Below are 12,970 nucleotides of genomic sequence, written 5' to 3' on the forward strand. Positions count from 1 at the left end.
GTACAGTTTGCCACTTTTTGGCATTTGGTTATGTGGCTGCCTTGTGATCTCAGTTCATACATTCAAGAAAATGTATGGATTTTGTAGATTATTTATTCTTACTGATAGGAAAGGAGTGATGTTCTTTGCAACTTTCTACATTCTAAATTAAAGTAGAACTCTTACCTCTGTTTGTTTGCTTTTACCATGGGTATGATCTTGATTATTTAAAAACCATGAAGGATAGGAATTATATTTGCAGAGTCTAGCACAGGGGTTGTATGTTGATAGCCTATGGATTTCACTTGAAAACCAAGGTTTCTATATTATTTTGGAAAATGTGACTATCTGACATACTCAATCCACATTCACTGACCTTTCCACAGAGCATGGGGTCTCTAGCTGTCTGCTGTACCCAAAGTGGCCACGGTACCTCCACACTGACTCCTCCCCGATCCCCTTGGGGCAGACCATTCTGAGATCCAGGTTGGCTCCTCAGAGTCCTCTTGGATCTGGAGCTGTGGCAGAGCATTATTCTATATAAATCCCAAGACAGAAGCAGAATGTGGCATGTGACAACTGAATGCCCTGGGATGGGATCACAGCAGGTAAACGAAGCCATGGGTCTGCCTGGGAGGGGACATCATACATCCTTCCTACAACAACTTGACATTCTATGTGGCACTCAGAAGTGGCTGCAGAACTGCACACGTGGGAATGCCAACTCCATTACGTAAGCAACCAGGATGCCAATTTTTTGTTTCACCAGAAGGCAGTGTAACCAGTAGTGATCCCAAAGAAATCCTGGTGGAGGGTATTACTTTCCTGGGAGGGGCTGTAGGGATGGCTGATGCCTCTGGGCCCCGCCAAGCACTTCAACTCTGGCCTAAGCTGAGCACAGGTAAGGGTCAGCCCTCCACTCAGAGGCTGGTGTGCTACTACTTCCTTGGGCATTCTACCACCAGACAGAGTGACACTAAATTGTTACCAGGACTTCGGGGAATTTATCACAGGGTGGGGCCTGTGGATTTGCGGGTTTGCAGCAGCAGGTGTAGATCCATTTCTTGGGGAAAAGGAAAGAACCCCAGGACTGGACTGGATTGGGCAGAATTGCTTTCCTTAAGTACCTAGAAGCCCTTTATTTAGGGAAGAAAAGTAAATGAAGAGAGATAAGGCCCATATCTGAGAAGCAATGTCATGAGACAGATCTGAGGGGGAGGTGCTGGGCTCTGAACAGCAAAGAAGGCTGAGAGCTGAGGATGAGGGGGATGGAGAAGTAGTTGGATGGTATGAGGCTCTATTCAGGCTGTGCAGATTCAGGCTGAAGGTGGGTCCAGAGAGTTTTAGGCTCAGGAGAGAATCAGACTGCAACACCAAAACCACCACGTAGTTCCCCAGGAAGGGAAGCTCAAGGGGGAAGGGACTGACCAAGCACAGCAATACCTAAAACATGAGCTACTCTTAAGCCAGCCACACTTAACCTATCTGGGACTCCCATCAACTCAGTAGAAACTAAAAGCTTTTTGGAACACCTACAGGGTTAAAAAAGAAGACATCAAACAAATGGAAGTTCATAAGAGCACTTCTAACTTCATGAAAAATAAGATTAATCAGTGGAAGTAGGAACTTTCAAAGAAAAGAATCAGAACTTCTTCTCTTACAAACAAAGCTTGAACCTCTTAGCAATCAGGACTCTGATTGCAAGGATCTGACTCAAGTGCCTGGAGGGTCTTTTACTGCCAAGCACGGGAGAGCTGCCGCATTTCACAGAGCAGAAAGGAACAGAATACAGCTCAGGTCTGAATTAGCCCAGACAAAGGCCACAGACCATTTTTCGGGCTGAAATCAGAATCAGGTGCTTTTTTTTTTTTTTTGTTTCTTAGGAGCAGAAGGTTTTTGTCAAAGTATAAAATTAATTCAAAGTCACTGAGGAAATGTGCAAGATACATAAAAGTATAAAGAATTTTTAAAATTCACATACCATCATCCAGAGATGGCTTACAATTACATTTTTTCCCCAATTTTTTTCTGTGGGTACCTTTATGTTTCTCCACACAAATCACGGTTATATTAAGTAAAAAAGTGTTTCCAGCTCTTTTCTTTTTCTGTATCAGGAACAGTTCTCCATTGCCTTAATTATTCCTTGAAATTTGCTTTTCAATGGTTCCATAATATTACTTTTAATGGATATGCTCTAACTTACTTTAATCATTTTTAAACCGATGATGAATTAAGTTGTTTCGACTTCTCGTCATTTTAAATAAGATTCCAGTAAACAGGGGATCCCTGGTGGCTCAGTTTAGCGCTGCCTTCAGCCCAGGGTGTGATCCTGGAGACCCAGGATCAAGTCCCACGTCAGGCTCCTTGCATGGAGCCTGCTTCTCCTTCTGCCTGTGTCTCTGCTTCTCTCACTCTGTGTTTCTCATAAATAAATAAATATAATATAAATAAATAAATAAATAAATAAATAAATAAATAAATAAATAAATTCTTTAAAAAAAAAGATTCCAGTAAATGTCTATGGGTGTAATCTTTGTGTATCTCTCTGATTATTTCGTTAGAAGAAATTCTTTGAATATTAAGATTTGAGCTTCTTGATACCCACTCTCAAATTACTTTTCAAAATGGTTATACTCCTTTTAGTCACACTAATAATGTTTGAGCACGCTTGTCTCATGCATTAGCCAATATTGAGCATTATCACTTAAAAAAGAAAATAAAAACTTTTGTCCATTTGTTAGTTGAAAACTGAGATCTAGCTGCATGCTTTTATATTTTCATTATTAGTTGGACATTTCTTCATATGTTTATTAAATGCTTTTCTTCTATGAATTATCTTTGACATTTATCTATTTTCCATATTAGAAGTAAGCACCTTGCTTTAATTATGATGCAGTTTTGCTATACATCCAAAAGGAATCTTGAAGCGAATTTCATTATATTAAAAGCCTTTTGATTTGTAGCTTTAAGCTTTCTAAGGATTCCACTGAGGCAAAATGAGAGGTGGTTCTACAGCAGAACCTCTCAAGGTGTGGCCCTTGGACTCTGCATCAAAATCAAGGAGTCAGAGTGGGAGAATATGTATTTAAAAGACAGAATCCTAAACCCTCACCCTAGACACACAGAATCAGCAACCGTTCCCTAGACCCAAGAACCCACATTTTCTATCTCTGTGCATGTGCATGCTTCATATGCAGCCCAAATTTGACAACTGAAATGAGTACCGAGGCAAATAAAGCTGGTATTCCCATCCCCTCTTGGGAAAAAGGGAGATGATCACACAGAGAAGTGAGCCCAAACATTGAAGAAGGGAAGTTGAGCTTCCTACTCCAATAGGTGTTGGGTCTTATACTTTCTGTTCTCTTGATTTATTGACCTCCATTGTTAATGCATTATCATTCATCTACTTGGTCCTGGAAGCTAGAAATTATAGCCATCTTTGATGCCTTCCAATTCTTTGCACTCCTTACTTCCTCACATGTATATAACTAACTGTTCCTTTGACCTACAGATGTCTTTAGGACTCTCTGCCTCTCTTTCTTACCATCATATAGTTTAGTCCCTATTCTCACTCTCTGTCCTTTCTTCTTTATTCTCCCCATAAATTCCATCATCATCCCACCTCCACATTGCACCAGTAAGCATTTTAAGTAGCGATGTGTCCAGAAGCCTCTGCATAGTAAGATATCCTCCCCACCGCCCCCTTCTCATTTTTTGCAGCCCCTAAACTCTCCCTCATTGTAATGGAGGGGTGAAAAGCTGGGAATTTTAGAGTGGTTAAAGAACTGGAGAACCCTAAGGAATTTCAGACAAACTCGGTGGTTATGAATGTGCAAGGGACAGCTGTGTCCAGTTTAAGCTCCTGGCGGTCAAGCAAGACGATTTAAGGTGTGGTCCTACGGGTGGGATGCTGGAGGGTGTGAGAGGACACGGGCATGCGAGGCCATGTTGTTGAATGGGTCCTCTGCACAGACCCGAAGTTGCTCAGCTGCATGCTATTATCCACAAGCTGAGAGCCAGTGAATATGAACAGTTCGGAGTAACCTTTCCCCATTCCTGGAAAAACAACTTAGAGCAAAGGACAAAGGGTTATTGTGTTGTTCTCCCATGTAAAGGTAAATAATAATTTTGATGGATTTGGTGGGACATTTTGAAGCCAAAGTCAAACTGTGTGTGTGATTGTTTTGTAAAGGTGCTAGGACTTAATTTTCAGATCTGGAATAAGAACAGGTGGCAGCTGATGGCAGGAGTCACAATGGTTTCCATGACAACGGGACTGGTTCTTAGTCATCCTCCCATCCTCCACACAACCTACTGCAGCTTTTCTCATAAGGTGCTTATTAAATATTTGTCAAATGAATGATGAATCACAGAATGGTGCGTGCGCTTTGCAATTAAGGCTGCCGTTCTCTAGCTAGCTAAAAAGCTTTTAAAGCTACAATAATTACTGTATTTACGCGTGGTATTTTGCACAATTTGCATATTAACTTAACCCGAAAATAATAAACTCTAGATTCCCCTTCCCGCGGAACCACCCTGTCTCCTATCTTCTCCCTATTGTCTTAGGGAAGCCCAGGCGTTGGCCTAAGATGACCTTAGGAGGGGAGGAGGGTGCCGTGGGTCACATATTTGCTCGCACACTGATTGCAATTCTCGTCCCCCGCCGAGGCCCCCTCCATCGCCTCCAGCTCTCCAGCTCTCCGGCCCTTCCCCCTCCCTGGGGCCTGCGCAGCGGTTCCCGCGCAGGCGCCAGCCTGCCCCTCCCCCGCGCCCGTCTTCCCGCGCTCGGGCAGCAGCCCGCGGGGCCGCGCCGCGAGCGCCGGAGGCTTCCGAAGCCGGCGTGCCCCCCGTTGCCCGTGGCAACCATTGAGCGGCGTCTCGCTCGCCCTTGACCCTGCAGTGGGAGAGTAAACAGGGCCTCCATTGGCCAGCCGGAGAAGGGAGGCCAATCGGAGCAGAGGTTGGAAGGAGGCGGCCGGGAGAGGTGGTGGGGGTGGGAAGCTAGGGTTAGAGGCTCCCGGTGAGGCTAGGAGCCCAGCGTGGTCGGCTGGAGCAAATATGTCTGTCCGGAGGCACATTGGGAATCCTGAGGTGAGGGCCCGGCCCGGCCCGCGCAGCCGGAGGGGGCGGGCGCGCCGGAAAAGGCTCCACGTGGGCAGGGAAGGGCCGCCGGCGACTTCCGCCGGCCGGAAGGCGGGAAGCGGCGGGCGTGAGGAGGGGTCCGGAGAGCCGCGGGAGGCGGGGCGGGCCAGGGGCCGCGAGGCGAGGCGGCGGTCGCGTGGCGAGGGGCCGCCCCCGGCACGTGCTTGCTGGGCGCCGGCGCCGGGCGCCCGAAGGCAGTCCCTGCCCTCAGGGCGCGCTCAGTCCAGGCGGGCGGTTACGCCGCCCCCGCGGGCTCGGGCCGCGCGCGCCCGCCGGCGCTCCAGGAGCACGGCCGAGGGGCCGTCGTGTCTCGTCACGGGGCCCCGGGAGGAGTAGGGATAAGCAGGTGGGCCGCCCGGAAAGGCCGCGCCGACTGGGCGCGTGACCTCCGGCTTTCCTTCTTCCCCCTGCCTGGGCTCCCGCCTCCCAGGGCCCTGCTGCACTCGTGGTCACGTGGTTTCAGCGAAGGCCTTTGGAGCCCCACGTGGCAGCAGGGGCTGGAAATACGGAGGAAGACCAGGCATTTGTGTGGGAGGCTTGGAACCGTCGGAGTAGAGTGAGGTCGGGGACCTTAGGAGAGCGGAGGGGAGGGATGGGCCTCCAGGGAGGGAGGGAGGGAGGGAGGGAGGACAGCATGAACAGAGGAGCAGGCGAGGGGCAGTGGACGGCTGGAGCAAAAGTCTGGAAGGGCCTTTCGGGCCTCGCCCAAGTAACCCCCCCCCGCCCCCCGGAATGAATGGGGCTCCGTCCCAGGACCCCGGGATCATGACCTGCGCTGAAGGCAGATGCTTGGCTGACTGAGCCCCCCAGGTCCGCAGTCACCGGCCGTCGTTGCTCATCGTTTCCTTCATGGTGGAGGTCTGTGAGCTGTGTCGAGAAAGTCGTGAGGCTGAGTTCAGGCTCTGCAGGAGAAGGCCCTGGTCAAAGGCAGCCTCTGCGGCGAGAGTGGGGGAGCTGGGTGTGGAGAGTGGACGCTCTGCCGCATGTTTATCTTGCCTGCTGGTCGGAATTTGAGAAGCTTTTGACGAGTTTTAAGTAGCTGAGGGATGTGGTCAGATCTGCATTTTAGGCAGATGGCTGTAGCCAGGTAGTGGCGAAGGATCTGAGGAGGTCAGGGCTGGAAATAGGCAGGTTGGTAAGCTGGTATGTATGATACACACCTAAAGTCATGGAACGAGGGACAAAAATGAGAAATACGGAGGCAGTTAAACCATTCAGACTTCAGTGATCAGCTTGCGAAATGGATGACTTAGTTTCCCAGCTTGGGCTGCTGATCAGTGCCGATGCCATTAACGAGATCAGGAATGTAAGAGAAAGAGGAGCGTGGGGGGATAGGAGCAGAGATGCTCCTCTATACGGTCATACTTTCGTGTCCCAGAGGGAGATGTCCAACTTTCTTATTTTAGTGGAGCACAATTTCTAGTAGTTTCTTGAAAAAGAGTGCATGAGAAATAACTCTTTTTTTTTTTTTTTTACTTATGTCTAAAATGTTAGGGATGTCTGAAAACGTTGTTCTACCTTGACATTAATTTGCCTACAAATTTGATTGAGTGTAGAATTCTTGATTGGAAACTGTCAGCATTTTGAAAACATTGCATTATAGGCTTCTAGCATCCAGTGTTGCTGTTGAGAAGGCCAAAGCCATGCTATACCTTTGTATGTGATTCGATTTTTTTCGTTTCTGGATGCTTGTAGAATCTTCTCTGTGTTGCCAATGTTACGTTTCACAAAGGTATTCCTTGCTTTGGGTCTATTTTCACTCTTTCTGGTGGGCACCAGAAATTCATGTCTTTCTATAATGTGAAATTTTGTTGGATTATTTGGTTGTTAACATCTTTCCTATTTTCTCCACCCCCTATTTATTGAATTTTTTATATATCATGTTGCTTCTCTGTAAGACTAGTTCTCTTATTTTCTTAAACTTTGTTTCCCATTTTCCACATCTTTGTCTTTTGCTCTCTTTGGAGATATGTTTATTTAGCTTTATCTTCTAGTTCTTCTATTTAACTTCTGACATTGCATTTTTAATTCTTAAAACCTCTGTTTTGGACTCAGGTGTCCTTATTTATTTATTTGAGAGATAGCAGGAGAGAGCATGAGCATGAGTTGGGGGGTGGGGTGGGGCAGGAGAGAGGGAAAAGCAAGCTCTCCACTGAGCAGGGAGCCTGATGTGGGGCTTGATCCAAGGATCCCTGAGATCATGACCGGAGCCAAAGGCAGGCTTACCGGACTGAGCCACCCAGGTGCTCCTCAGATGTTCTTTTAAAAAAAACTTTATTTTGAAATAAATATAGATTCACAGGAAGTTGCAAAAATAGTACACTTGCATGGCCCTCACCCAGTTTTCCCCGTCGATTATATTTTATGTGAGCATAGTACAATAGCAAAGCCATAAAATTGACATTTATATATTGTGTGTATAATTCTAGGTTATTTTTTTCACAACTGTAGATTTAATATCAAGATTTCACATGTTTAGGTCATAATCAAAATAGAGCTTATTCCATCACCACAAATATCTCCCTCATTCTGTCCCTTCCTAGTCATTTTCACTTTCCTCCGCCTCACCAAACTAACCCCTGGCAACCATTAGTGTGTTCTCCATTTCTGTAGTTTTGTCATTTGAAAATGTTATATAATTAGAATGATACTATATGTGACCTTTTGAGATTAGCTTTTTTTCCACTCAGAATAGTGTCCTTGAGACACATCCAAGTTGTAGCCTACGGCAATCGTTCACTCCTTTTCATTGCTGATTAATATTCTGTGGTATGTATGTACCATATATGGTATGTAACAGTTTGTTTAATCATTCAACTATTATAAGATATCTTGGTTGTTTTCAGTTTCAAGCTGTTATGAATAAAGATACAAACTTTTAGGTACAGCTTTTGTATGGAAATTGTCATTTCTTTAGAATAGATGCCTAGGAGTATAGTTGCTGGATTGTATGTGAGCTTACATTTAGTTTTTTAGAAACTACCAAACTATTTTCCAGAGTGACTGTACCATTTAAGATTCTTATCACCAGTGAACGAGAGGCCAAGTTTTGCACATTTCTGGCAACATCTGGTATTCAGGTTTTTATGCTGGGTTTTTTTGTTTTTCATTTTTAGAGGTGAGGGGTATTGAGAGAGAGGGAGGAAGAATCTCAAGCACGCTTCACACCCAGCATGGAGTCCAACATGGGGCTTGATCTGACAACACTGAGATCATGACCTGAGCCAAAATCAAGAGCTGGACGATTAACTGACTGAGCCACCCAGGTGCCACTATTTTAGTTGTTTTAATAGGTGCACTGTGACATCTCATAATGGTCTCAATTTGCATTTTCCCAGTGGTTACAAGGTTGAACATCTTACATTTTTTTCATGTGCTCATTTACCATTCATATATCCTCTTCAACAAAATATCTTTTTGTATCTTGCCTAATTTCTTCTTTTTTTAAGATTTATTTATTAAAAAAAAAGATTTATTTATTTATTCATGAGAGAGACAGACTGAGAGAGAGAGGCAGAGAAATAGGCAGAGGGAGAAGCAGGTTCCTCACAGGGAGCCCAATGCAGGATTCAATCCTGGATCCCAGGATCATGACCTGAGCCGAAGGCAGGCGCCCAACTGCTCAGCCACCCAGGCATCCCTATCTTGCCTAATTTCTAATTGGATTTTTTTTACTATTGTTTTGCTTGTGTGTGTGTTTGTGACTGTGTAAGTATTGATTATTGCCAAAGCAGTGATAATTATGGTTACATTTTCTTTCATACCCCTTTTTGTTTTTCCTGGAGTTTCTGTCTGCCTTTAGTTTTATTCTGTACTATTTCTAAATTTTCATAAATAATGTAGGAAATTTTTCCTACATCACTGTTTACCACCTTTTCAGTTATCCTTTCCAAAACATTTCTCTGCGCATTTGTGTGTGTGCTCACGTGCTCTTGTGTGTATATAAATATATAGAGAGTTTTATTTTGTGGTTTTCTTTTACCCAAATGTTATAACATCGCATATATGGCTTTTTTACTTTTTGCACTTAACAATAAATCTTGGAGACTTTTCCATGTTAGACAAATATAGGTCAACTTAATTATTTTCTTTTAACTCTTACATAAGTACCTGGTCTGGTTTAGGGCAAAAGTTTAAAAAAATTTTTTTTTTACTTGTTAAGGTTAACTGTTTTTACTAACAACATTATGAGATATAATTCACCTATTTAAAGTGTACAATTCAGAGTTATGCAATCATCACTGATCAGAACATTTCATTACACCAACAAGAAATTCTGTAACCTTTAGCTATCACTCCTCAATTTTCCCATTGTCTCCCCAGTCTAGTCTTGACAGTCACTAATCTATCGTGTCTCTATAGGTTTTCCTATTGTGTTTACATTTCATATAAATGGAGTCATGCAAAATGTGGTCTTTTGTGTCTGGCTCCTTTCACTTAGCATGATGTGTTAAAGGTTCATCCATGTTATATCGTGTATTAATACACCATTCCTATTACTGAATAATATTCCTTTACATGACCATATTTACTTTGTTCTTTTTTTTTTTAAGATTTTATTTATTTATTCACGAGAGACAGAGAGAGAGAGAGAGAGAGAGAGAGAGAGGCAGAGACACAGGCAGAGGGATAAGCAGGCCCCATGCAGGGAGTCTGATGTGGGACTCGATCTCGGTCACGCCCTGGGCTGAAGGCTGGCTAAACCGCTGAGCCACGGGGGCTGCCCTTGTCTGTTCTTTCTGATGGACATTTGCGTTGTTTCTTTTTTGGAGCTATTATGAATATTCATGGAGATGTTTTTATATGGATGTGTGTTTTCATTTCTCTAGTGATAGTTTTTTGAAAATTTTTTTTTCCTCAACAGTCTATTTCCTTCCTATTGTCTATTTTCTTTTTGTTTTGTTGGAGATATTTGTATTAGTTAACTCAAGCTGCTATAACAAAATGTCACAAGACTGGTTGCTTAAATGACAGAGGTTTATTTCTGGCAGTTTGGGAGTACCGGGAAGTTTAAGACCAAGGTGCTGGCCAGTTTAGTTTCTGGTGAGAGGTCTTCCCTGCCTTGCAGACGACTGCCTTCTCACTGTTCACTAGACTTCTTTCTGTGTATACTTGTACAGAGGGAAAGCTCTTTGGTGTCTCTTTTTATAAAGACACTAATCCTATTACACTCATGCCACACCCTTATGACCTCATTTAACCTTAATTGCCTCCTAAAGGCCCTGTCTCCAAATAGAGTTACACTGGAGATTAGGGCTTCAGTGTAACGCAAAAACATCAATTAATTAAAAGAAGCCTTGGAACATTGCTATGAAGTAAATTGCGTCCTCCCCAAAATTCGCACAGGTGTTCTCAGGTTTATTTTATTTTTTATTTTATTCATTTATTTAAAAAATATTTTATTTATTTATTCATTAGAGACACAGAGGGGCAGAGACATAGGCAGAGGGAGAAGCAGGCTCCCCGCAGGGAGCCAATGTGGGACTCGATCCCAGAATCCCAGGATCACACCCTGAGCCACTCAGGCATTCCTCAGGCTTCTTTTAATCCTAAATTATTAATTTATGTTTTTGAGTAGGAAACTTAAACAAATGATTGGGATCTGTATATTTGAGAAGGTCTTGCTGATGGTGAGCCTCATTATAGGAAGATCTCATTGGGCCATAATTTGGGTGACTATCCTAAATCTATACCTTCAGCTCTTTCCTCTTAGGCTGGTTATTTTCTTCAGAGAATCACTTCACTCTCCTGAGAGTAAAAGCCTATCTGAATTCCTGGAGGAATTAGGGCTAGCAGTTAAATCTCAACATTAGTATGCATCATACACTTAATGCCCCTTTTTTGGTAATGCTATCTCCACCATTCTCTGTCTAGAGACCTCCCAGTCCAGAAACGCTTCTCAGGTAATAAATCTATAGGGAGCTACTATGGTGGGTGGGACAGTAGCAGAGAGGACAGGGATTTGGAGACCAAGGTGGTTTTCAATCAACTTTCAAACAGTCTTCCTTATTTTAGCCACTTCTCCAACACCCTCCCCACCACTTCTGGAGTGCCCGAGGCTGTCAATTCCTAAGCCTTTTAAGAATTGTTCTTGGCTTTCCCTTTGACTTTCTTGAATAACTCAAGTCATTTTCACTGTTGATCTGCTTTCTAGAATTCAAAAATCTATTGCTGTCACTTCTCCCACTCTCTCTGGTTTTTTGAGCTTTATGTCCTTAAAATAGAAGACAAAATTGAGGTTTTTGGAAGGAAGTGAAATTAAATGGAGTGTTCAATATGCTATCTTCACCCAGTAGATCATGATCTGTAATTATTTTATTTGTAATCTATAATCATTTATTTCTGGCATATTTACAAGAACTTAAGTGAGGGTCCTTGTATGCAAGGACCTGGCGTGCAGTAAACATCTGTTGAATAAGTCAGTGAATATATGCCTGAGCCGGGAGGAAAAGTCAGGCTCAAGTTCCCTATTTTGGACGTCAAGCATATATAAATGGAATTAAACCTAAATGTTTGGCTCACAGAGAGCCTGTAGATTAAGAGGATGGAATCTTGGGGAATGCAGTGTTTAAGCAGATGACAGAAATGATCCATGTGTCATTGGAGACTCAGGGAAGGGAGATATCACCAAAGCTAAAGGAGTGGAAACTGAAGAAGGTGGGGCTGTATAACAGTGTCAAATGGCACAGAAAGGTCAAGCAAGTTAAAGAATGGAAAGTCACCGTTATATTCAGCAGTTAGGGGATCTCTGATGTTGGATAGCTGCCACAGTAACCATAGTACAATGGTGGGGACAGTAGCCATGCTGTATTGGATTGAGGAGTAAAGTGCAAATACCCTGAAAGTGTTCCAGTTATATATTAGGATATATATTCTGGCTGTATGTTGATTTGTCATGGATCACCCCATGTTCCGTGGCTTAAAGTAATAGTCATTTTATTATGATCTTTATGATTCTGAAGGTTGATCAGGCTCAGCTAGGTGCTTCTTATTTGGGATCTCAAGTGGTTTTGCAGGCAGACAGAAGCTGGGGCTAGAGTTATCTTGAAGGCTTCTTCAAGGCTGTTGATACGGTCTTTTGGCAAGGACCTCAGTTGGGGCTGTTGGCCATACCACCTGCAGATGGCTTTGTCTATGTGGCGTGGCCTGGCCTTCCTCACGACATGGTAACTGAGTTCTAAGAACAAGTATCCCAGGAGAACCAGGTGGAAGTGGTATTGCCTTTTATGATCTAGCCTCAGAAGTCATAAGACAGCACTTCTATCATAGTCACAAGCCTATCCAGATTGGAGCAGGGGTGTTTGTGGGGTGGGGGTTGGGGAGACATTGGTCCCACCCAACCAGTGGGAGGAGTTTCAACATCACAGTGTGAGATGGGAAATTCTGTTGCAAATATCTCGAAAAATACTATCAGCCATAGGTAGTAGCTGCTAGCAAAGCTAGCAAAAGGGCTGCTACATGTGCATACAGGCTCAGGGTTTGTGTTTGAGATCAGTAGAATTGGACCAGATTAAAACTGCCGTTAAAAAAAAAAAAAAGACCCATGTTAAATGTGAGATTGCCTTAAATAAGGCTATTTTCAAGATTGAATTCATTTCCCTCATTTTATGGACCTCCTGTGTATACAAAGGAGATAAGTAGAGAAATTCTGAACAAAATGTATAATGGTATTTTTAAAAATCCTTTAAATGTAAATCTTATTACATATGTTGCAATTGAAATACAACCAACCTTGAGAGTTTCATTTTGAGAGAGGTGGGAAGTCAGAAAAGCTCATTCATGTTTGAACAATTTGAAATTCAGACATTCTCACTCATTTTTTTTTTTAGTGATTTTCTTTCAGAAAAAT

The 12,970-nt window shown here is 43.4% G+C and overlaps 1 protein-coding gene across 1 annotated transcript in view; it reads left to right on the plus strand.

The window, feature by feature from the left end:
* The first annotated feature begins 4,981 nt into the window (after positions 1-4,981).
* Positions 4,982-12,970, plus strand: part of CEP41 (centrosomal protein 41) — a 50,642-nt gene continuing 42,653 nt past the window's right edge. Inside the window, exon 1 of the mRNA XM_055307414.1 lies at positions 4,982-5,070. Coding sequence (XP_055163389.1) covers positions 5,038-5,070 — 33 coding nt within the window. The 5' untranslated portion in view covers positions 4,982-5,037. The remainder of the gene's footprint in view (positions 5,071-12,970) is intronic.

Source organism: Nyctereutes procyonoides, unplaced genomic scaffold (genome assembly GCF_905146905.1).
Source record: "Nyctereutes procyonoides isolate TBG_1078 unplaced genomic scaffold, NYPRO_anot_genome, whole genome shotgun sequence".
Lineage (NCBI taxonomy): Eukaryota > Metazoa > Chordata > Mammalia > Carnivora > Canidae > Nyctereutes > Nyctereutes procyonoides.